Raw genomic sequence first — 25,269 nt, 5'->3', positions numbered from 1 at the left:
GTTCTTCCTGCTCTTAAATACCTCAGTTACACTAGGTTGGTGGAAATTGTTTAAATGTACAACTCAAATTCTCCAGTGAGGTTTGGCTAGCCAATAAGCTATTCAAGTGGTTTTGCCTCGCGGGTATTTCTTCATCCTCTGCTTTTCCAGGTTGCTTGAATATCCTTGAACCCTTAATTTGCCCTAATCTCATCTAAGGCTTTGAAATAATAAAATACTCAAACAAAACTCTTTGGATAAACGCCCTTTAAAATACAGATTTATCTGTGAACTATCATGCTCTCAAGGGAGTGGATTTTGTTCCTCAGACAATTAAGGGGATTTTCTGTCCACAGTGTTGCTGTCAGGCATACTCAATCTTAACTCCTGCAACAGTTCAAAACAGAGCAAATGAGGAAGCACTGGGGAAAGAATGGTACAGGGGCTAGGCTGCTGCTGCTGTGTGATTTTCTTCTGGTGCCTGCGTTCAGAGCCCTGATCTGCTTGCATGGTTTTCTGTGGGTCATGAAGCCTTCCTGTGCTTTTGAAAACTTATTCTCTACTCAACGGGGATGTTGCTGAGGATAAATTAGGAGTGGAAAAGTGCCTAAACATTACAGAGGAGTAGTCTTGCAAACAGAAAGGCTGTATTCCTTACTTCACAAAACAGAAAGAGGGAGATCACTTGACTTGCTATCACCAAATCCACAGGAGAAGTCAGAGGCAAAGCAGAGGACTGGATACAGTCTTTTTTGCCAGGGGACACGTAGTCCATTTTTCATTGAGAAATCCTTTCCACAGTTCTGGGTAGGCCTAATCTCAGAGTCTTGCAGATGCCTCCCAGGCAAGAAAGGGAAGCTTGGATGACCTCACAGGGCTCCTACAGTGCAGGTCATCAGGGCACCCAGGCAAGCCCTGGAGACCAACATGATTTGGAGGTTGTTCAGAGCCATGGATGCCTGTGTTCACTGTTGCTCATGGTGCAGGTAAAGGGAGATGATGTCAGTTTTTCTTCCTTCCCACTCAGCTCAGCTAATTATTAATTTCTGTTGACAAGAAGGATCTGCAAAATAGCACCAAAATGGGGAGATGGGAGCGTCTATCCTCCACTTCTGAAATTCCATAACTAGATTCCTTGGAGAAAGATTTGGGGTTTGTGTGTAATTTGTGAGTAATTTTCTTCTGGAATTATTTTTTCCTAAACATGAAAAATTGCTCAAAAACATTGGGAAAAGTAAGCTTTCCTTTTTATCTTAGTGTGCCCCTAAAACAAAATTCTGGTAAAAGTCCAACCATATGACTATTATTTTAAAGTGATACCTTTGAGATAATCTCTCAGTTTTCATTCAGACTCTCCAAAAAGACATCTGTATTTCCTCATGTTAAATGATAGGAAATGCAAATAGACCACAGTTTTTAGTATGAAGATTATGGGGATTTATAGCTCTGTTTATATATTTCTTATGTGTAATAAAATGCAGGGGAACTATAAGCATCAATTGTGGTTTTTTTAAAATTTTTAATCCTATATTAAAATTTTCCTCCTCCTTATTTCAGTTTCTCATCTGAAATTCAAAATTTTTTCTACCTGAGTTTTGTAACGATGAAGTAGCACCAATGCAAACAGGGCTTTAGCTGGATGCAGATCTTTTCTTGGGCACCTCACGATGCTTAGGAGAATGATTACCTCCTCGTAGCTGTATGCCTTGCTTAATTTTGTGCTTGTTCAGAAGAAGCAGAAGGATAGAGAAATTCATCTGATCATTTCTTGAGTTCACCTCCTCCCTAGTCTCAGCTTTTGAAGAGCTCAGAAGATAAAGTAATACCTTTGTTTTTATCTTTCTCTGGTTTTGGCTGGCATGTAACGGCATTAGATCAAGTCTGATTTTTTTTTTATTTTTTTATTTAGACATCATGTTTCAGGGTGAGAAGCTCCTACTTTTCTCAGTGCCAAGGATGATGCCAAACTCACGAGCCTTGTGGACTTGACACTGGGGGGATGAGCAATTAGGTCAAGTTCAGTGTAGTTTAGTGTCAAAACTAGAAAGAGGTGTGTTGAAATGCGCAATGAGATGTTAAAAATTCTGCTTAGGTTTTAGAACAGATTTTTTGGCTTGTCATTGTAGAATAGTTAATAGATATATAATAAAATAGACAAGCATCCATTGCTGTCTCATGTTTGTTGTGAAGAATGTTTTTGCCATCACCATCTTCACTCCAAAACCTCCAAGTTGTTGTTTTGAGATTCATAATGATTGAAAGAGATTAAGAGACTTTCTAATTGTGATGTTTGGTTTAGTGTATGTTATGGAGATGTTGATTGAAATCACTTCCATTACACAGCAGCAGTGGAATGACCCTAGATATAATGTAATGGCTAGGATTTGAATAGACAAAACAGGTGGAACTTCCTTTTCAGTTTTGGGTAATAGTTGTATATCTTTGCTGGGGAAGGGGCCACAGAGCAGTTTTCACACTGGAATAGCATTCCTATAGCATTATTTTTTTTTTCCCTAGTTTTTGAGAGTGGACCAAGACAAAGACAGAGAATGCAGCCTGGACTGTGCAGGTTCCCCTCAGAAATCACTCTGTGCATCTGATGGAAGAACTTTTCTGTCCCGCTGTGAGTTTCAACGAGCAAAATGCAAGGACCCTCAGCTAGAAATAGCCTACCGAGGCAACTGCAAAGGTGAGAAAATCAAAGTTTCTCTTGACCATAATGGAAAACAATAGACCCTAAAATAGTGTTTGAAATGTCTGTGAATTGAAAACAAGGAGTGCTGGACTTCAAGAATTTTCTAAAAGCAAGTGGGTTGACACCAATCCTGTTATTTCTATGACAGTATGCTGTCTAAAGACGAATCAATCTTGAGCCGTCATCAAAATTGTGACTTCCACATCCACTTATTTTTCAGTAAGTCACTATTAAGGAAGTTGCATGGCCAGGTCCTTGTTCGGAAGGACCATATCAACGGCAAGTTCAGAGAAACTCTTATTATTGTTATCTTGCAAAGTTTCTTGTCCAGTACAATTTGCTATTTTGAGTTTGAGATGGCCAAATTAAGTCTTGTATTTTTAACTGCAGTCACATAGCGTGGTGGGGGAGGTGGTGGTTGGCTGTGTTGAGTGAGAAAAAGCAAAAACCAGATAAAGCTTTGCAATGCATAGAGCTCTCACTGGCTCCTTATATCATCCACTCCTTTACTTCTGATCTCTGTTTAGAGAAATCGGGTGACATGCAACCCTACAAAATATCCACAGTTAAATCTTTTAACTTGTAGAGTAGTGTGGTGCTAGACAATGCAATTCCTTACAGGAGTGTAGAGTGATCCCCAGCACAGTGATTTTTCTAAAATGTAAGAATAGTGGTGGTCATAAAGATTTACTTTCCCTTTCTCTTTGTCCTAAAGAGATTGGCAGGGAGTGGAGGTAGGGGGTGGGGGAAAGAACACCCCAGGGACCACACCAATTCAACCTGTAGGAGGCAATTTTCCACATCATCTCTGTCCATTAGCTTCTGCAAACCTCTGAAGCACCAAGACTGCTTCAAAGAGATATTCTGTCTCATCTTCTGGCGGGATGAAATATTATCCTCGTTCTTCAGCCCTTTCATAGTAAACCATTGTATTACATGATGGATCTATTTACTATGGTGAGCAAGGATAACATAATGAAGCTACCTGAGCCAAAGCTTTTGTTACACTCAAGAACGACAGACACAATTATTGTGCACTTGGTATTTGTTCATTTTATACATTAGAGCTTTGTGGAAATTAGCTTTGGGTGTTCTTCTTTATTGCTTTTTATACCATATTGAAAAAGTAATCTGCAAGAAATTTTCTTCATTAAGATGAAAATTGCTCTACTGAAGGTTTCCTCATTGATGCTGTCAAATTTTTCTGCAGTCAATAGCTGCATTTTGGAGAAGTACTCACTTGCTGTTTATTTATTAATGCATAGAGTAGAATTGTAGAACTGGAATTAGACACCTTAGGCATCTTAAACATTGCTGATAGCAGGGACACATCATGTTCTCTTCAATCAAATGTTTTTTTCTTTGATTGGTAATAGGCAGGTATTTGCCAACGATGCACTTGGTCAGTATCAGCAAGAGACCAGTGCTCTTTTAATTTTACATTTTCATAGTATTTATATTCAGTAAAGCAGTCTTAAATTTTGAAGTGACCAGTGTCTTTATTCCTACTTATGGCTGCGATCATCAGAAATATTTCAAGCTGTAAAAACAAGTTTCAAAGAAGAAAAAGATGATTCATTAGTCTAACTGCAGTTTCAGTTTTAGCATTGCTAGGGCTAGTTCTGGTAGTCATATCAAACATTCTGAAAGAGTCAAGGAAGTCCTCTGATTAAGACCTTTTGAGATAGTTGGTTTGGTATGATGAAATTTGTTGTTGCAGGTGATGCTTAATTAAAAAGCAGAGGGTTGTTTTAGTAGCACTAACCAAAAAACAATATTTCGTTAGAGAACAATTTTCCAGGTTTCAGAATTTACTTTCATTCTATGTAGGAATGAAAACAGATCCTTTTGGAAGTGTTTGTCCATACCTCTGGAAAAACAGACACCTACCCTAATTCCCCATGAAAGCATTGGTTTTGAAACAAATTTTGAGCTTGCAGGTAAAAGGGAAAGAAACACGCATGTTTTTGTGTGGATGTTCTGAAGGGAGAAAAGAGGTGATTCCTGGTATAGATTTCACGGTGTTAAATCTATGCCATGATAATCATCCACCATTGATGAAAAAAGGCAATCTTAAGTCTGTCTCCTGTCTTGTGAATAAAAATTCTTATTCATCTCACAGAAATCTTCTCCGGAAATGAAATATTTCCAGGTACCATTTTAATTAATTTAATGATGACTAGCTCTTTGGTTCTTTGGTTTCTATTCAGTATAAATCTAAAGACCTTGACAGTTTATGTTGACAGCCTTTTGGAATAATTTTGAGTCCATCATTTCTTGTTTAGATATTCAGAACTTTCATTTCTTTTTGCCTCCATAAGGAATTTAGAATGATTACCACACTGATAACTGTTTTCTCTGTTTCTTTTTTCCTGAGAAAGGCAAATTTATACTGACTCTTCTTTCTCTTTCTCACATGTTCTAAACATTTTTCTCATATATTTGATTTTGAACACTTAAATACTAAAAAGTACAAAGGGATAGTTTGCTCTGTGTGTGCTTGCTTCCTTTCTAATTCAAGTTTCATTCACAGAAGAGTGCTCAGCCCAGGCAATTCTTTAGCATTGCAAAGGAGACCATTTTTAGATCCTAGATCTTAAAAGATCACAGTGAAATGGCAGCATGTAAACAATTTTTTCCCTTGTACTTCTGTTCTAGTTCCTGATGACTGCAGCAGATATCAAGCCGTTTAAACAAACCTGAAAATGAATGATCCCTGAACTTTTGTCTCATTTCTGAAAGACAACCTGCCTTTAACAAAACAAGCATCAAAATAGACTGTTCTGTTAATTTTTTTTTTCTGAAGATGTTAATTTTACGATTTTTTAAAATTTTAAGTCCACTTCCAGCCTTTGCTGGAATCCATTGCTAAGCTTGGAAATTCTATAAGAAGTGAAAAATCTTATAAAATTTCCAGCCTACTTTTGGAGTTTCTAAGATGTTAAATAATCTGTTTACACTGTAGATTAACATCCACATTTCTGGATACTTTTCCAAGCAAAATCTTAATTCTGAAGTTCTGGAGAGTTGCCACTTGCTTGACACAGACGTTTACTGTGCGACAAGATTACGAATCTAATAAATAAATGTATGTTGACAGCTGAGAAATACTACTTGTGTTGTTTAGCAGTTAGGACTGTAAAAATATCACCTGTGATGAAGATCAACCACATGCACACACAAGTGCTTCACAGTAAATCTGTCCCAACAGAGCCAAAGGAACAAACCATACAAGAAGTGGAAAGGCAATATAATTGCTTTTAAACTGCTCAGAAAGACACAGACTCTATGTCTGCCATTAAGATTGATTAAGCAATTAAGCAATGCAAGGAGACAGTGTTAATTGAGCAATGCAAGGAGACAGTGTGAGCACCAGGCAGGTAAGGTGGTAAATGCTCCCTGTTGCACTTTGGGCACTGGCCAGCTGTGCTCTCCTAAGGACTGTATCTATGTGGCTCAGGGAAAAGATGGGCCAAGGACTGTTCCCAGCAGGCTGCATGCACAGAGATGCCTTCTTTTGCAGGTTTAAGGCTGTCTTGGTTTTTTTTTTTTTTTTTCTGTTTCTCTTCTTGTTTCATTATTATTAAGAATACTAATTTCATTTCTCAGTTTGTTTTTAAGTGCGTGTACCTGGCCCATAATTGGGGCCTGGAGACTAATATTCTGAATGTATTAATCAAGTGGCTCAGTATTTGGTATTCTGGCATCATGATCAATGAAAAAACAAATTCGTATGTACCATCTTGCCAGCATACATCTATTCTAACACTGAGTTCTTAAAATATCCCAGCTCAGGTACTTGGATTTTGTGGCTTCTCTACCAGTTCTTCACTAAAATAAGACTTCTCTGGAGTTTTGATACAAATTGTCAATGACTATAAAATTTCCACTGTCATCTTGAATCACATTTCCTTACTTCACTATCATTAAGTAACAGCAACCTAGGTTTATAAGCAATTGCTAAACTGGACTTGCACAAATCTGAGTGGTCCTTGTTAAAAATGGCAATGTAGGGGCTTTACACAGTGATATTTAATTTCTGAAGGGTTTGGAATTTTATCTGTCTAACATTGCATATGTATTCAGTATTTGCAGAGGTGTCCACAACAGTGACTTACTGCTTTGTGAGTACACCAAGAACAGCCATCACACAGAGTAGTGTCATTGTTATTCTGTAGCTATATAGATTCCTTTTCTCTATTGGAAACCCTAGGTAGATCATGTTTAACTTAATTCATTTATGGTATCTTAAAGAGTCTCCCTGTTTAAAAGTACTGGTCTTTTATGAGCTATCACAGATACAACAAAAGATAGTATCTTCATTCTCACAAGTCACATAAAGAACCAAAGCACATCAAAATATGAGTGAAATTTCTCATAAAACAGGTATATTTACTATTTGCTTTCCTTAAAGAAAAAAATGCTCAGCATTTCTTTCTTTAAATTAGAGCTTTCAGGGATAGTGAAAAGTTTCACTCATTTAAACTATTAGTACAATGACTTAATGAATAGATTAAAAGCATGCTTAAATAAATGGAAATTTCTGCCTTTGGATAAACATGCTAATAGGATTTTCCCTTTGTGAAGAGAATGAAGGCATTGCTGGGCAGTAGTTGTTTTGAGACCACAAGTTCATCTTGGTCCCATAATTAATGAATCCAAGCATAATTTAGAGAAACATTACTCTTGCCTATTGTAAAGAAACTGGCTTGTAAACTCTGGACGTGGTTTCTGAGTGCACAGCTTTTCCAGAATTCCCATGGAGGCTGCCATCCAGCTCAGGTTTGCCTGTGAGCCAGGCGGGTGTGAGCTTGATGTGTGCTGGCAGTGCCTGAGCACGTCCCTTAGCTCGGAGTGTGGGCAGGGACCTTGGCTTGGCTGCTGCACCTGCTGCCTGGAAGGCAGCCCTGTGGGATGTGTTTGGGTGGTGGAACATGCTCCCAAGATGTTTAGTTTGGAGAGAGAAAAAAAAGCAGTGAGTAGGTATGGTTCTTTTTCTAACTGAAATGAGTGGAAGTGGGATGGCACCAAGGTGTCAGTCTTAAAAATAAACTGGAACAGAGTGACACCTTGCACAGTCTGCATGCCAAAAACAGGACAGTTTTCACATGTCCTTAGGTCTCCCTTTTCACCTCTCCCTTTTCTTTTTTCTTCTCATCTTTTGTGAGGGAAAATAAAAAAATGAATGACGCAGGTTTTTTTCATTATTTTGAGAAACGTCTTAAAAAAGAATATATTGATAAGTGGTACTAATTTTGGGATTTTAAAAAAATAAAACTTACAGAAGGAAAATTGATTATATGGCAGATTTTTGTCTTAAAATACTTTAGGCTAAGAGTTCTCTCCTTTTTTCAGACATGTTTTCTCACCACAGACACTGTGTCTAATCTGTAGGATGAATGCAAGTTTCCAGACTGATGCTGGAACTCCTGGTACAAGCACTTGTCAGCCACAACCTCATTTTGGTTTTGAGTCTTCATTTATATTATGTGTCAAGATTTTACACATCAAGAAGTAGTAAAAGTGTTGAGAAACAAAATATTCAAGTCTTGGTGAGAAAGGTATCTACATATTGAAGTTGCAATTTATATTATCACTTAAAGCAAGTGGAGTTGGCTTCCAGTTATACTTTCTAGTAAGTATTTAATGGAAATTAATGAAGTTTTAAGTATGTTTGAAATAATTTTGTGGATTATTCTTTGCTCTTGTAAATGTATCTTGTGGTACTTAGAGCACAAGACAAATAACACTGGGATAATATCCACAGTTTTCTGGAGATTGACTTTATCTCTTTTTAAAATTATCAATTTTTATTGATAATATTTCTCCAAGCAGAATTTGCTGAAGCCAGACTGTACAAAAATGAGGCATTTAAGGGCATTCTTATGTGCAAAAAAAGGGTCTTCATAAAATCAAATATGCACTACAGCAATTTGATTTGAAACTAATCTTTTTGGGTTTTTTTGTGGAGTTTTTAATTTCTGGTCTTGTATTTTCAGTTTGAATTTCAGACCTCATATAAATACGAAGGTTCTAAAAGAAGTGGAGAGTGCTAAAGCAATAATACTGCACTGAAGACTAGGAACCACAAACAGTTGCAAACCTTCTCAGATTTTCAGTGCAAGAATTAGCAAACTAGACTTCTCCAAATTATCAAGTCTCTGCCCTTCTCAGAAAGCCATGTGTGGCCTTTGGCTTCTAAAAAAGCTGTTGCTTTAGTTTTTCTCGAGGTATTTGATTCAGTTCTAACCAGACTGTATCTCTCCAAGTGCGACTATTAGCAAACTGAAATAGTGTGCCAGGAGGGAATCCAGCACAACATTCCTTATTTTATCTTAGAGCTTAGATATCTAAATTGCTATGTGGTTGCAAAATGTGAGGGGGGAAAAAAGCAAAAGCAAAAAGAAAACAGCAAAGAAACCCCACACTGTCTGGCTCTGTCTGTTAGATGCCAGTAGAGGAGAGTTTAGGCTAAGATTTCTCTGCTGTTTTGTTTGAATCCAGAAAGCAGCTATAAAAATAAATAGTGAAAGAGTTGGCCAGCTTTTGTCTGGAAGCAGCAAGTCATTATTTTATGGCTGTGTCAGGCTAAATGTCTGTGCTGACATCCTTTCCAACCCTAGAGGCTAATATCTCTGCATCTTTAAAACTGATACTTTCAGCATGTATAGTTTGCTATGTGTTTCCTTTCACTAGAGGCTACAGCTTTTTATCTGCTTTGCTGTTAGACACTATCAGTTCTTTACAATATACATTGACCTAGGTCAAATATAATGGGAAATTTTAATGAGTGGTTTATTCTATATAAACCAAGTGGTGTTTTGTGCTCTGAATAAAATTTTTGTGCTAAATTAACTCCAAATTAAGACTGCTTAACTTATATCATTGCCAGTTACCAAAAGGGTACAGCAGTGGGAAAAAATCACAGAAGCAGAAATAAATTCCGGTTTGTTGTTAGGACAGTTCAGTAAAATGCTCAGGTGAGCAGCTGACTTGAAATACCTTGTTGCATTGCATGTTTCTAAGCTTAAGGACAAGTGTAGAAAGGTATTCTGGCAAAACTGAGGTGCAGAGGGAAACAGTGAAAAGTCTTTGTATTATGTGTGTCTGCACTAGGTCTGCTTGTTCACATCTATGTGACTTAGGAAAAGCTTTCTCTTTAGTGTAAGAACAGCTGACTGTCTGTGGGAAACTCTCAAGGAAACCTTCAAATGGTTAACTACTTTATTTATAGTTTTTACAAAGTAGTAAATGTTTCTGATATGTTCAACAGGATATTCTGTCTATAATAACTAAGTAAAGGATGAAGTGTATTTTTTGCATAAATATATAACAAGGTTGTGTCAAACACAACAGTCTTTTGCAAAGCAAGCAAAGTTTGTTCCATGTATTGGGACTGAAAAGGTATTTTTATTCTTACCGCGATATATAGCAAACCAAGAAATACTGGATGAACTAAATTGAAACCTTAACAAGAGATTTACCTATACTTTCGGCAAGCTATTTAATTTTCAATGAGAGAATCTGGGTTAGAACTCCCTGTAGAGCCCCAAAATTCCTGTAAATCAGTTGTGTCAAATGTCACCTTAGAGATGGTGTTTACACCCTTGATGACTTTGTGTCATTGTTATAATGATAAACTTCTACTTTGCAGTAATAAACTTCCCTCTGTTTGATATATTATTCAAGGATTAGCCAGCAGAGTTGAAGTTGGTGCATGTTTTTTTCCCTAAAGCTCCATGTTTTTGGAGTTGTACTGTTGGAAATAAAGCATAAATTGAGATTAGTTCCAAGTCAGCCTGGTGCTGTTTGTGAGGCTAACTCTATTTCAAAAATTGCCTGTTGACTTCAGTGCTATCTCAGGAAGATCCTGCAGCAATGTAGTGGCACCAGTTCACTTAATAGGTGAAAGTTTTCCCTGTTGCAGAGAAACTTAGATCAGAATTAAGATGACTTTTTAATTTGCTTGTGCTTTCTGGTCACTGGTCTCCTCTGGAAGCCAGAATTGTCACCAGGGTAATTCAGAGAGACCTGCCCAAACAGCTATAACTGTACTCTAAAGTTCTGTGTAATTCTGTCCACTCCCATATACCCATTTTTGTCTACTGTTGTACGCCTCAAGATGTGTTTGTCTTATTAAACCTCTGGTTGCTTTTGCAGTCCTGGTGCTAAGTCACAGAGTAACACATTGGCCCACATACTGTGCTAAAATGCAATGAGCCTTGTACCTATCCAGTTTGACAGCTAACAGAGTCCCAGTGAGATGATTTAAGGTAAACTCATGCATCTTCATGCTCAATTTCTGTGCCAGGAGATACTTATTTTTCCAATTCCACATGAGACTGTGGGATGTAAAAGCCCATTTACCTTGAGCCCATTGAGAGGATAAAGTCTCACTGAGTTAGTCATTGCCAGAATTCCAAATTAAAGCTGGACCTGTGTATCTGCAAAATTAGGCCTTCTCATTGTATGACTATAGGCAAATTACACTGCATTTCAGCCAGATTTTAACAGGTCTTAGGACCTAATGGTCTTTTCACCAGTTTATATACCAGAATCCAGCTTGAGCCTGCTGGCTTCTTTATTAATACTTGAGTTAGGAAGAGAAATAAAGTATAGTGAAAATTCTAGTAAGAAACCAATAACAATTTCAAGCCTCTTATTTTTCCACTGGAAAGCTCCAAAAGTTTAAACAAAAACAGATCAAAAAATAAAGTAATAAATATTTGCAGTTTACACAGTGTTTTTCATCCTTCCAAAACCTTGCAGCCTCAGAGTTCTCTCTGCTCTCATGTTTATCCCCAGAGGGACACTGCCCACCTCATGAGAGTTTAGCCTGCTTTTGTCAGGGGCAATGCTGAAAAGTCAAAAACTGTGGGCTGATTAATCAGCCCAAGTGTACTAGGTCAATCCTATAACCTTTCATTCTTGGTCTTCATTTCAAAATACTCAGGTTCCATCCTGATCTGAATAATTCCTGTCTTTTATAAATAGCAAAGTTGAATCTGTGTGTGAGAGGTATTACTGGTACCTATCCCCTTAGATATATTTATTTATTGATAGATTCATTAATGTAAATGAAATTCTGGGAAACCGCATAAGTCTAGACTCATCCTATTGATTTGAGATTCATGTGAGGCATTTTCATTATCTGCACTACTATTGGGTGCACAGAGGGGACTGTAGACAAGAATTGCCTGGGTGCAGTCAAAGGAGACTTTATACAGTGAATCCCAGATTTGCCTTTACTGAATGGTCATGAGCAATAGCAGTATGGAAGGCTTATCTCCCTATGGATTAGGATGTCACCCATTGCTTATTTATGCATGTTAAGAGCTGCAAGGTTTCCCTACATCTGTATCTTGTCTGGGATTTTGATGTGACCTCATGTCTCAGCCTTCTCCCAGTCATGTCAGGAAATAATGTTTTTGTCATTTTTCAGCTGTTATTTTGCAATGATGTGTAGCCTTTAAATGTCTTGAATTCTTTTTCTTTGGAAAAATTACTGGAAGTTATGCAACAGATTTTGAAGGTATTGCAACCAGGGCATAGAGACAGGTGATCAGATGGTGTAATCTTACAAATTTATTGAAAATACTATAATGTATTTTCTCTTCAGTGATCTATCTTTTATTTGTAAGGAATTTAGCTCTTGAAAATGAATAATTTAATGGTCATTAATATTCTGAGCAAAAATATTTTTTATATTTCTTTTTATCTTGATTACTCAATTACATTTCTTCTATCAGGTTTGAACCTCAGGTATGTATCATAATTATTCTTTGCAGTAATATCTTTGTAAAAATAAAAAAAAACCAGAACTGGAAAAAATTTTTTTACTTTACACAGTTTCAGATGCTTAACTTGATAAGAGGTCTTCCTTGTGGTTTTATTTTGTGTATACTGAAGCACAGTAATGCCCAAAAGGTTTAAAATGTTTCCATGGTTATATAATACAAAAATAAGACTTCAAATATGAATTTTATATTCCAGTAAATTTGGTGACTGTTGATTTTAAAGCATATTAGATCATCCATGAATAGGAGGCCTTTAGAGCATCAGGCTGTTTAGGAACAAGTGGTGGACAGTTTTGGACAACTTCTCTTTCTTCTTGGCATATTTTCATGATAATTCAACTATTGAAGATAATTTACAACGCTGCTGGTACTATACCAGAGACCTTATGTGATGGAATTTATATCACTTTTCCTTTTAGACATTTAAACCACATGTCATTCTAGAAAAACGAGGACAGAGGTCCAACAAAGGAGTGATTTATTTTCAGTTAAAATACTAGCTACATTAAAACCACATGTTATTAAGTACTGTGTAACCAAAGCATGCTCAGAAGAATGCTTACGACACCAAAGCTTGCTTAAAATCTTTCTCTTTCCCCGCCCCCCCCAAAAAAAAAAACTTCGGAACTGCACACAGTAACAGATTTTACCTGAGCTGCACAGTACATTGGCTATACTTCTCCCTTGGAGACAAACTATTAAAGTGCCATAGTACAAAAATAATTCAGTTCCTTATTACTTTTCTTTCTCACATTTCTGGATGCTTGAATTTCTCTGTTCCTTTCATGTATCATTTCATGTCTCTGTGAGTATCCCTCCTGAAACAGCATAATATAATTAATGATGCTAAGACTGAGACATAGTTTTTCAAAGTAAAACTATTTGTATTTGGGGCATATTAGCAACATGAACTCTCATAGTGCTCCTTTGAGAAGAGTAAAGTAACACACAGAGAGCTATTACACATGATCAGGATCAGGAGGGAAATAGGAAGATTAGAATTAAGGGGCCCCAATTTTGTTGTCAGAATGCAGATGGTGTGGACAAGTTTCTGTCCTCATTATGCTGCACTTCCACACCCGATTGCCTAGGACTTGAAGGGATTTTTTAAATGCTAATGTTGCCAGATGGGTTGTCCAAAGCTCAGTGGAGATGACAAGTGAAGGATTTACCCTAGAAAAAGGAACTTCTGCCATTCCACTGAATTTCCAGGCTGGTTCTGTAAATGTGTGTCTGGATCATACTGGCACAGAGGGGGTGCTTGGGGGAGTGGGAATTCAGCTGGCTCACCTGTGTGCTCCTAGGAATGCAAACCTCTGTCAAGTGCTGTTGCCTCACTGTTCAGATTCTGTTCAGCTTGCATGGACTAGAAAGGCTGTCCCCATGCTTCTGAAGAACTGCACAAGCATTAATGAATCACCACAATACCCCTGTCTCACACCTGTGGACACTGGTGTTTTAGCCTTAAAATGGGATTAACCAGTTTCTGTCAGTCTTTAAACTAAGCAGGGATCAGAAGCAGCAAATTTTTCTGCTTGTATGTTTGAAATCATTCTAATTCAGATGTTCCAGTCACATCTTGAAGTCGTTAGTACTACCTTAAGCTTGTCTGGTATTCTCATTTTTCCTGAAATTGCTTAGCTCAAGCAGATTCTGAAGTTATGATTCTGCAATATGCTAAAATTTGTAGTGTAAAAGGTACAACAGTTTATGTTATGTAACTTTTTTAAGCTCTTGGCTGCCCAACTGAAATAAAGTGTATGTAGTAGACAATATAGTTTTTTAGACAATAGAAACTCCACTGAATTAAATCTGACTGGTTTGTTATTTGGTCTCTTGGATGGAGACCAATACCAAGTAATGAAGGAGATGGTGCAAGACTCCTCACAGTGGACAAAAAAGGACCTTGTGGTAGACTTGATGTCCCATGCTTAAATCATAACTGTCACATTAAATTTTAGCATAATATGGATCACTCATGTCCATAATTATTATTTAATCACCTTCCAACATACGTCCCTGCACTGTACTATACATATATATATATAAATATATATGTATATATATACATGTATTTTTTTACCAGCCTGGTGGGGACATCTGTAGTCACAGCTGAAGTTGCTGCCTAACTGCAGTAAGTAGGAAGTACAAGGCAGCAGTGGTACTGCTGTCTCCTTTGCCTTTCCTGAAGCACTAAAAAGCTGTTGCTGCTACCGGCTCTGAAAGAATATTGTGGGGTGCAGTGTGGTGGCTATTGCTGTGTTAAATTGAGAGGAAAAGCCCTCTTTGGGCTTCTGCTCCTTGGTGGCTTTTGGAAAAGAAAGGTTGTCTGTCCAGGAATCTCTCCATTTCATTTCCCAGTTATGGATTATTGTCCATAAATTATTGTCCTGCATTGGTTATCTTCCCTAAAAATAACGCAAATTGATCATACATTTTCACTTAGTAAAATTCCAAGTCTCTTTGCATTGAGTCTCAGAGATGTCTTTTTCATAACATAGATGATCACCTATCTTTTCTTTGTATTGCATCATCCAACTGACTTACCTTTTCCCTTTCTCTAGATGTTTCCAGGTGTGTGGCTGAGAGGAAGTACACCCAAGAACAAGCTCGCAAAGAATTTCAGCAAGTGTTTATCCCAGAATGCAATGATGACGGCACATATAGTCAGGTTGAAAATTTTTCATTCAATGTCTTGTGTGACTGGAAAGTCATAGTATGTGTGTTTGAAAAGGGTGAGGAAGAGACAAGTGTAATGAAGGAAAATGTAATTTCAAAATTAAATGCAATTTGTGCCAATACATCAAAAAATGAAGGAAAATCTGCATTGTGTGTTGAGTCCTTGTTCTCTTTTTCACAGTTGGCCAGCAAAAGAGCCAAACATTACCACTGTTCATGTAATACACTCCCTGCTCTTTTAGGATGAGGCTGCTGAGTCATTCTTGTTGCCCCTTGAATACTCATCAGATGGTAAAATGCATGGAATTTGTGATCTGTTCCTGATTTGAACCAGAAATCTTGCAATTGGAGTCCATATCTTAAGTGCTAAATCATGAATCATATTTTACAATACAATTCTTCTTTATTCTCTGCTGAATTTCTTCACAAGCATATGGTCTGAGACTAATTTATTTAGATCATGGAATTCAGCGTATCCTGAGTTATATATTCCAGTCATGATCACCTTCTGTCCCCTGTGTACTGCATTTTGGTCGTGGAGTTGCACAGAAGACAACTGTTCTCTTTTAAAGCATGATGAGACAAGTGATATTGGCCCTTAGAAAATATAATGCGATTGATTTCTAAGTGGAATTCCAAGAGTTTCCTTTCTGACAGCTTGTGTTATGAATAATGCTGGCAGAAGCACTCTGTCCCGCTCCTTCAGTGGGTGGAACAATATGTTCTCGATGTGGGAAAAAACTCAGGATTGCTTGTTTCAGGAACTGTTTATGTGTCCCTTGAGGAACTTCCTTGTGAGGTTTTTATAACACCTGCACCATACTCATCTAAGACAGGGTGTAAACAACCCCATATTTCAATAGGTTTCTCTTCCATTTGATTCTGAAGGACCTATCACACTTAGCTTGAAATATGCGTTATGTTAAAAAATCATATATAGACTGAGATGGGTCCATTGTGGTCTATTGTTCCAGGTTTTGCTGGATAAGTCTCTGTACTCACATGCCATGACTGCTGTGGGATAACAGGCACATGTCTGACAAGCTGCACATGGTTCTTGTTATTTCTGACAGGTTCAGTGCCATAGTTACACTGGATACTGCTGGTGTGTCACTCCCAATGGCCGTCCCATCAGTGGTACTGCTGTGGCCCACAAAACTCCCCGCTGCCCAGGTAAATCTTGTTTGTCTGGTTAGGTTATGACACTATGTCATGAACAACAGAGTTTATCTGTGGCATCTGATTAGACTTAAGCAGAAGAAGTTTTCACTGGAAGAGTGGTTCTGCCCAGAAACAGGTTGTGGTGGAAGCTGTGGATGCCCCATCCTTCGGGTCTGGTAAAATTCAACTGGATGAGGTCCTGAGAAAGTTGGTCTAGCTTTCAATGTAGTCATGCTGAAGTCTGAGGTCACTGCCACCTTAAGCTTTCCTGTGATCCTGGGATCCATCTACTTTATTTGAATGTTAATCTACCTATTGAAGGTTTTCTGCAGTGGTCATTCATACCATATTTATGTGTCCATATATGAAAGCAGGAGACTGAATTGCTGATATAGCACTTTATGTTATAAACTCTCTTGCCCATAAACTCATTGCAGAGACATTTCAGTGGGATCTGCATTTTTTGATAATTCAAATATTTAGAGTACAGGAAAAAATGTAGTGGGAACGCCTATTTGTAACATAGCCCAATGAAAGAACTCCCACAGCACATTCCATGAATGACCAAATCCAGAGGAGAAATAAGAATAAAATAAAAGTACTAAGAGTAAAATGAAAAAATTGCCTGCAGAAATTAACCAGCAAATCAAACTTGCTGCCTTGCATGCTGCATGCTGCATCGGGACAGTTAACAGGTTCTGTTTTTTAGGGGTTTGTTTCTGACCCTATTTTATTAACACTGATAATAAATATAAATCCTGAGTGTATGAATGGTTGTCAGAATCACTGTTCACGCCCCTTGAGGTTGAGAGCATTGTACAGAAATAGCTTTACAAATATTTGCACACTCTATCTATTGTACAAATATTTGTGTTGCAGCACCATTCTCTGTCAGAAAGTGGAAGAAATAGCTTTTAAAAGCCAATCCTGTAGTGTAAATGAAGCTAAAAAAGAAAGTGGACCAGGGAATTTACCTGTCCTGATCTACTTCAATCACTCAAGCACAACACTGTTGTTTTTTATAAATAGATGGAGGAAGGAAGGGATCACTACAGAAGCTTCAGCATAGCTTATAGAAAGCTGTTTTTATTTTTGCAGTCTATCTAGATCAATTGACTTGCAGAATCTTTTCGCATCTTGCCTGTAGATGGACTTTATCTAGAAAGAATATTCTTTCAATTCTAGTCTGAAAAGTCTCTGTGAATCAAGACTCAATTGTGAAAAATAATAAAAAATATTCAGAAACCTTAAAATAAAGGAAAATGTACATTCATATTCATTTTAGTGTCATTATAATTTATGAATGATCTGTATCTTCAGAAGACACATGAATTTGTCTTCTTTAGTTGTGCATGTGCCATGCCTGGAAATGTTCAAGGCCAGATGGGATGGTGCTCTGAGCAATGTGGCCTAGTGGGAGGCGTCTCTTCCCCTGGAAGGGGGTTTGGAATGAGATGAACTTTAAAGTCTCTTGCATACCATTCTGTAATTCTTTGATGCTGTGTCTCGTACAGCACTTTCATACTTCAGTGTAATTTTGAGTAGAGATGTTATTACATGTCCATAGAGAGGGCTTCTTGGAGAGTGCACCTTTGTTGCTTTCTCTGCAAAATTCATTTTTAGCTTCCTCTCTCCTGTCCTTTCACTGACACCAGTGAAAAAACGGTTGTGCTGATGATGAAAGTTCAATAAATAATTGTTTGTCAGGTGTCTTATAACACATGACACTATTTTGGCTCAAAATGTTGTTGAATTATTTGCTATATTTTCACTTTTTGTATTTGTGCTTTTATTACTGAGAAGCAAATGTAATGTAGTTCTCAGATAATTAATCAATTAATATGAAAATTATTCTGTGTCTCTACAGGAAATTAACCCTAGTTCCTCTCAAAGGTATATTCATACGCCTAGCAGATAAACTGCCAGACTGCTTCAGGTCATTTTTGGAGGGATGGGAAAGGAAATTTTTTTTACAGAAATGCTAAGGGAAGGTCATAATAGTACTCAAACTGAATTTAGTAGCTCAGAGATAAATAAACTGCTCCAGGGTACAGGTGAGTATTCAGAGTCTGATTTGGATCCATGGAAAGATTGTGGGTAATTTTTCAGTTGTAATGAGACCCTGTGGGATTATCTGTGCACATTTTGTGCCCTGCTTGTATCGGTGTTCTCATGTTTTACTGTTCATCACTTCTCCTTTGTCCCTCAGGAAAGAAGTCCAGCTACAGCAGAGTTTGGAAGTAAGACTTGAAAAGCTAGGGAATTTGGCAGTATTGGCTAAGGACTCAGTTTTGAGAGATCTGGAGAAACCTTCTCATTCAACAGAGAAGACAGCTGCAGATTTTCTCAGAAACTTACGGGGTATACTAAAGCAAAACTTAGTTCATATATTGCAAAATGAAATTCTGATGCACAACTGCATCTTTCTCCCATTTCCAAATATATATTCAAAATTGCCATCTGTTTAGGAAAACAGAGTTGAGGTTTTTTTCCTCACAAGAGTGTTGATGTTTTCCAGATCACTATTGATTCTCTTTAGTACTGTTTTATTTAGTATGACTGTGCACAGGAATTATAACCAAAACGTTACTGGGTCAACTGAAGCTGTGTAGATATACTCCTGTTTTAGCTAGTATTGCAGAGATGCCATTTCTGCCACTACTGTTGGCCCTTGTTAGTCCAATACACTGTGTCATGCTAGCCTTGATGCAGGAATTGCCTTCCTGTTTTTGATATGCAGGCAGATGTTCTGCAATCGTGGCATCCTGACACCGGCACTGTATTTTCACTGCTTTTGTTTATTCCACAGGCTGCATGCTATAGGCATTTCAAATACATTTATACAGATTTCTCAGTCTGCCTGTATCATACCTTTTTCTCCCAAGATCACTTTTGCCACCTTTTTCCTTTAGAAGAAAATTTGTACAAACAATTAAGATGCTTTTCTAATGTTTTTCTTATAGGTAATGTGCTACCATGGAATGTATGAAAATTCTTGCTTTAATGAAAATATTCAGTTAATTTGCAGTTTCAGGCTAGTTCTTCAGCAGTTTCAGATAAGGTTCAAATATGTGTCAACTGCATTGTTCTGAAATTATGGGATAATTTCATGCCTTTCATTTCCCCTCAGTGGAGCTACCTTTGGTGAATACCCAGAAATAAGAAAGAAGAATATGGCACTCTGGAAGAACTTGAATTTTAATAGAGGAAATATGGAGCAGAATTCAGGATGAGCAGTTAGGAATTTGGTTTAGCAATTCCATCCCCTATCCATGCTTCCCATTTATTGTGTGGTGCTGGATATACAAAACAACCTCTACATTTCCCTAATTATTAAGGATGGTTAGCTGAGTAACATGGTGTTTTGTAAAGTTATCTCAGGGTCAGAAAGTGTCCCGTATATATATTTTACATACCAGCAACAGTTTCCTGAGCCATTTTTTGCTCATTGAGTTGTTCTTGTTGCTCTTATTTAAGCTGCCTTTTGTGCAAGAGACATAAGATGTGGAAGGATGAAGGACATAAACAGAATGAAAAAATTCAGGACTTTCCAACTGTTTTATGTAAACTTTTGTTTTAATTACTATATTTTTACCTGAAAAAGTATCTTCTTCCATCCTTTTCAGTTTTTCCCACCTCAACATTTGGTACTGCTAAAATACACAATCTCAAAACGCTGTTCCACTCCATGAAAATAGTCTTCACTATTGCAGGAGCAATGGTGAAAGGGACAGTAAATCAAACACATTCCCATGACGGCATTAAAAAGAAAGCTCCTAGAAAATGATTAATGTCTCTCAGTACTTTCACTAAAGAACAGCAGACATTAAAAAAAGACATTTTTACAACTCTCCATTTCTGCTATCAGCATTGCAGGGAACTACAGAAATTCCATAGGCAGGGAGTCCTGAGAAATGGGGCATAAGTTGAGAAGCAGGTGTTATATTATCATTGGAAAGTACAGTCTTTGCCTATTGTTGGGGGTTTATGCCCTGTTAAATATGCTGGGCTCCTGCCAGAGAGATTACAGAGGTATGGAGACATGTTTTATTCTCCTGTGATGTAGTTTTGTTGCCTTTTGATTAAGATGGCATGATCATCTTTTATGGCCAAAATACAAGTACCTTTAGAAATTCAGAACTCTTTCAGGATAGTATTATGATCAGATAATATAATGGAAAAATATATTTGGGAAGGCAGTGAACTTTCAAAATTTGCATTAAATATGGGGAGGGGGTTTAGCTGGAGAAAAATATCCATCCTTGATTCATCTAGATATTTTGTCCTCATACATAGTACTTTGCTTATACATAGACAGTCATACACAACCATAGGTGATATATGAATAGTAGAGGGAGTTTATCTTTCCTGATATCTGCATTCAGTGATTATATATCAAATATTCTTTAGTAGGAGATCAGAAATCAGTATCTAAACTAGATAATAATAGGGTTTTTTTTTTTTTGTAATAGCCCAGTTCCATATGATCAGAATTATAGAAAATGGATATGCTAAAGACGCAAACCAAGAAATTCACATCACATTCCCTGGAAGATTTATTGTGCCTCAGATGCTGTTAGAGTGTAATTAGATGGAACTGTGGTAGTAAAGTAAGGCATGAATATGTCTCCCTTAAAAAAACCCCAAACAGCAGAATCATATAGATGACTAAGCAAGTGTACAAGCTTGAATGGTACTAAATTCTTCTTCTTAAAATAATGGTGTTGAATCTAATACCCCTCCTTGTCCACCATCATTGCATAAGGATATTTATTTATGTGGTAATTTGGTTGCTTAGAGTGTACTGGAACGTTGGAAGCCAATTGCATTGCCTAACTTTTAGATGTTACGAGTTGGCTTTGTTTCTTGCCTAGCTGAAAATGTGGGAATTCATCATGATATTGAAGACGCAATTCCCTAAAGACTTGCAAGTGCTTCTACCTTAAATATATTCAGGAAATGGTAGAAAAAAGATACAAACTCGATAACTCCTTACCTCGAATTTGGAGACAACAATAAAAGTTTATGCTGCATAAATTGAAAATTTCAGGTGGAACTATATGAAGGACACAAGTTTTATTGTATAGGAAATTCTGTGAATATTTTTGTTGACTTCTTAAGACTATTAAAAAAATAATGTTAGCCTAGTAAACCTAATTTTCATGGAATTAATCTAATTTCTTACTGAAATTAGATTAGGTATGATAAAGTTAGTTTTTAGTTCTTTGATGCCATTCTCTTCCTCCATCCAATAATTTTCCATTAAAATTTGGGGTAAAAAAAGAAATCAAGTTCAATTCTCCCAGACTTTAGTCATTCTCACTGTTTCTCATATGCATGAAGTAATGTGAATGCATCTGGAAAGATTTTTCTGCTTTTAGTTTCAGATGTGGGATATTATATAAATGTCACCCAATGTGTTAAATTACTTATGTATAAACTGAGTTCAGTTTTTATTGATAGTTCAAATGTACATAGAGAGACAACACTGGTGCAAAACTGGAGCAGAGTGGGTATCAGTAGCGGTTCATCACACACATTGCCCCTGCTGAGACATCATTTCTACTCAGAAATGAAAAGCCTGTTTAAAATGCTTGTGTGACTGAAAATCGGGTCTAAAGTATCCTGATTTGCAAGAAAATTATAAGCCTGTGCACCAAAATGAAATTCAGAAACTACAGAGTTAATAGTAGCTGGATGAAATTTGAGGAAAGATTGGTTTGCTGGTATTTAGTGCAATTAGAAAACCCTGTAATTTTGTATGTAGTACTTCCGAACACTGGAACATCTTATTTGAGTTCAAGCTGAGCCTTTTATCAAACATAAGCCAAGCACCAAAAACTCAGATCTTCTGGCTTCAGCATAAATACAAAATCTGCCTCCTCTTAGAGTGAACAACATGGATTAGTATTGGAGTCCATTTAGAGCAAATATCCTTGGATATATATTCCTATAATGATAGCAGTTTTATTTTTCCTGCCTCAATTAATACTCATGCATCACTAAGTTTATTGAGTATCTGGTGACTCAATATAATGAAAACACACTAAAACACATTATTGCCATAAAAGGAAACAAGTCTAAACAAGAATATTTTAATATGGATCTGTAAAGCTGTAATATGGATATATAAAGCTGTATTAAGATCTGAATCCATCAGAAGGTTACTAGCTTGGCTGCATTGCCATGAATTCTTTTATGGAGGCTTTAAAATCAGCAGGGCTGATTTGTAATGCTAGGCATCTTCCCTCTGGCAAACTCCTTTGTCTAAACTTCCTGCTGAAGTAACCATCAGCATGGTTGCAAATTCAGCATGGTAAGAAAGGCCTGTGATTTAGTGTGTTCTATTTAAATTGTCCTTTTAGAGCACAAGTATTGTGCTGCAAGGTTTGGGTTTTCTTCAGGTTTTTTTAAAATACAGTGATTGCAGTTATTCCAGGGGGAATACATTAGGAAAATTGAGGCAGCTAAATTATTTCACACACATACAAGCATCTGTCAGATGTGTCAGATGAGTGTTTTTTTGGTATTTTTTCTTTTAATTATAGCAGGTGTATGTAAGAAGAGACTGTGTTGTAAGAATTGAAAAACTTCATGTTTTTAAAATTTGATCACTCCATGTGGCTCTTCAGAGAGAAAAATACCACTTTTAAAAGTGATTTTTAATGCAGCAGAGACAGGTTAATTGTTAAGAAGTGTCTAGTAATTAGAATGATAAAAATTGATGTAATGACACATAAGCAAGAAATAAGGAAGGATTTCTATTTTAGACCCCAAGGACAATTGCCTCTTTGAAAAACTACCAGGAAAAGTAGAGGATTGTCTGTTTCTTGATGGATTGAAAGCATGTCTAGATTCTGGGTTGGAGTTCAGGCTGGTAGAATAAGCTGTTAAAACCCATCTCTTGCAATCTTGTTGACTCCCTTCTCATCTTTACTGTCTCTTATCCCAAGGGTCACAGCTCTGGGGATGTCGTGAGCCCATCTCAGGCTCAGGCTCAGGCTCAGGCTCAGGCTCAGGCTCAGGCTCAGGCTCAGGCTCAGGCTCAGGCTCTGTGTTTTGGCCACCCCCCAGCACACAAACACTTTGCCACACCAGCAAGGGTTTCCACAAGGCTTTGTGTGAAGCCTTTAAAGCAGAAAGGAAGTTTTTAATCTGAGCCAGGCCTGGCCTAGAGGCTGGGAAAGCACCTCAGAGCATCTGAAATGTGAGGGCAAGACTGAGCAGAGGGAGGGACAGCAAGGGAGTGGTTCTGGGGAGATGGTCCTTTCTACAGAACCTGTCCTTGCTGGGGCAGTGGGGAAGGGAAAGGGTCATCCTGCATAGCACACGAGCATTTATTTGGACTTGTGTCTATACAGTGTTTAATGCTGCCTCTTTCTCAGGTCTTGTGTTGGCCAAGAAGTGGCGTCTGGCAGTGTATGGATTGTGCACAAATGCAGAGGTCAGGCAAAGCTAAAACCTTTGGTCTGCAAAGGAAGAATTTGCTGATATTTATTGCTGTAATGCACAGAAATGAATCCATAAAGCTGTGTTTCTTAGATAGCATATTAGAAGTGAAAATAGTATTTTTCTGGTTAATTCCTTTTTCCAATTGCAGGTTCAGTGAGTGAGAAGCTGCCACAACGAGAAGGTGCAGGCAAAACAGGTAAATATCTTAGCTAGCCTTTAAATAGAAGCTAAATTAGCTGTGGGAGACACTACTGTGGTTTTCCATATATTTAAATTATCAATATAAATTTGTGATCTGTTATAGCTGCATATGTAATACATATGCATGCATTTTGCTGATTTTGTTTGCATTGTAGATATTTAGTAAACTTACAAGTATAAGCATATATATATACACACATATATGTATATATATGTATGCATGTATTTATATGTATGCATAAACACTATATTTTCTAGTCCCAGTCCTACAGACTTTGCAATTCAATGCCATTTGGATGATAACTTTCCTTCCCAAATCTATACTCTGAAATATTTTCCCATACTTATTGCTGGAGGTCAAATTATTCTGTCTGTTTGATAAACACTGCATTCCGCAGTTCCAAAATCTTGGGAGCTGGAGTTCTCACTTTATTTCCATAGCAGGCAGTGCTTGAATCATCTTGGACCCAACACTTGGCTTTATATTGTGATTAATTCATCTGATGGCTTACATTTATGGCCAGAAGATTGTTGTTGTTTGGTATAGGTCATGATGTATATCTTTTTGGCAGGACAAATTCTGATGTGAATATGACATAGCTGATACATTAAATGAATGAGGAGGTATCTATGCTCTAAACAAAATTAAAAGTTTGCACTCTCCAAATGTTGGAAGAATTTTAGATTCAGCCAAAAACAACACAGTGAATATTTCTGTCAGTTACACTGCATAAATTAATTTAAAAGAAGTTACTAATTTTTGTTCTAATGTTAATGCCTATCTGTTTCGTGCATGGTAAATATAACTGATTTTTTAACAGGAGCTTTTGCAGTACTACAATAAACCTAACATTTAAATAAACTATAGTTCTGTTAGGCTAAAAGAATCAGTACTTCTTTAAGGCTAATAATGAGAAAGTACTGAAAAATTGTTCCTTCATGTATTTCCAGACAAACTGTGGGTTCCACTAACCTTAGGTTGCCCATTTTCCTCAGGTCTGGGCTTTCATTTTCAGCTTTGAAATGAAGGAACTATCCCATCTGTAAAACTTGTCTGGAATCCTTTATTTTTGTTTGTGGCTGTGGTGGCTGAACTATTGAACCCTGAATGAACAGTCACAGAACAAGGAGGTGAACACAGTTGATCACTGCCTTATGCTTTAAATAAAGTAATGTTGTCAGAGACATCCCAAATTCTTTAGAGACCGTCACAGAGTAGGCACCAGGTTCATATGTCTATCTGAATTAAGGAGCTGTGCTTCAGCCTCACAGCCAGCCTAGTAAAACATATTTTATATGTCAGCT

At 37.2% G+C, this 25,269-nt stretch overlaps 1 protein-coding gene across 1 annotated transcript in view; it reads left to right on the top strand.

Moving 5' to 3' along the window:
* SMOC2 (SPARC related modular calcium binding 2) overlaps positions 1-25,269 on the top strand; it is a 136,136-nt gene that overhangs the window by 41,953 nt on the left and 68,914 nt on the right. The window contains exons 2-5 of the mRNA XM_062489153.1: positions 2,497-2,668; positions 15,036-15,142; positions 16,224-16,323; positions 23,912-23,959. Coding sequence (XP_062345137.1) covers positions 2,497-2,668; positions 15,036-15,142; positions 16,224-16,323; positions 23,912-23,959 — 427 coding nt within the window. The remainder of the gene's footprint in view (positions 1-2,496; positions 2,669-15,035; positions 15,143-16,223; positions 16,324-23,911; positions 23,960-25,269) is intronic.

This window comes from Cinclus cinclus, chromosome 3 (genome assembly GCF_963662255.1).
Source record: "Cinclus cinclus chromosome 3, bCinCin1.1, whole genome shotgun sequence".
In the NCBI taxonomy this organism is placed as follows: domain Eukaryota; kingdom Metazoa; phylum Chordata; class Aves; order Passeriformes; family Cinclidae; genus Cinclus; species Cinclus cinclus.
The sequence above is the reverse complement of the archived record's forward strand: the minus strand, read 5'-3'. Positions and strand labels throughout refer to the sequence as shown.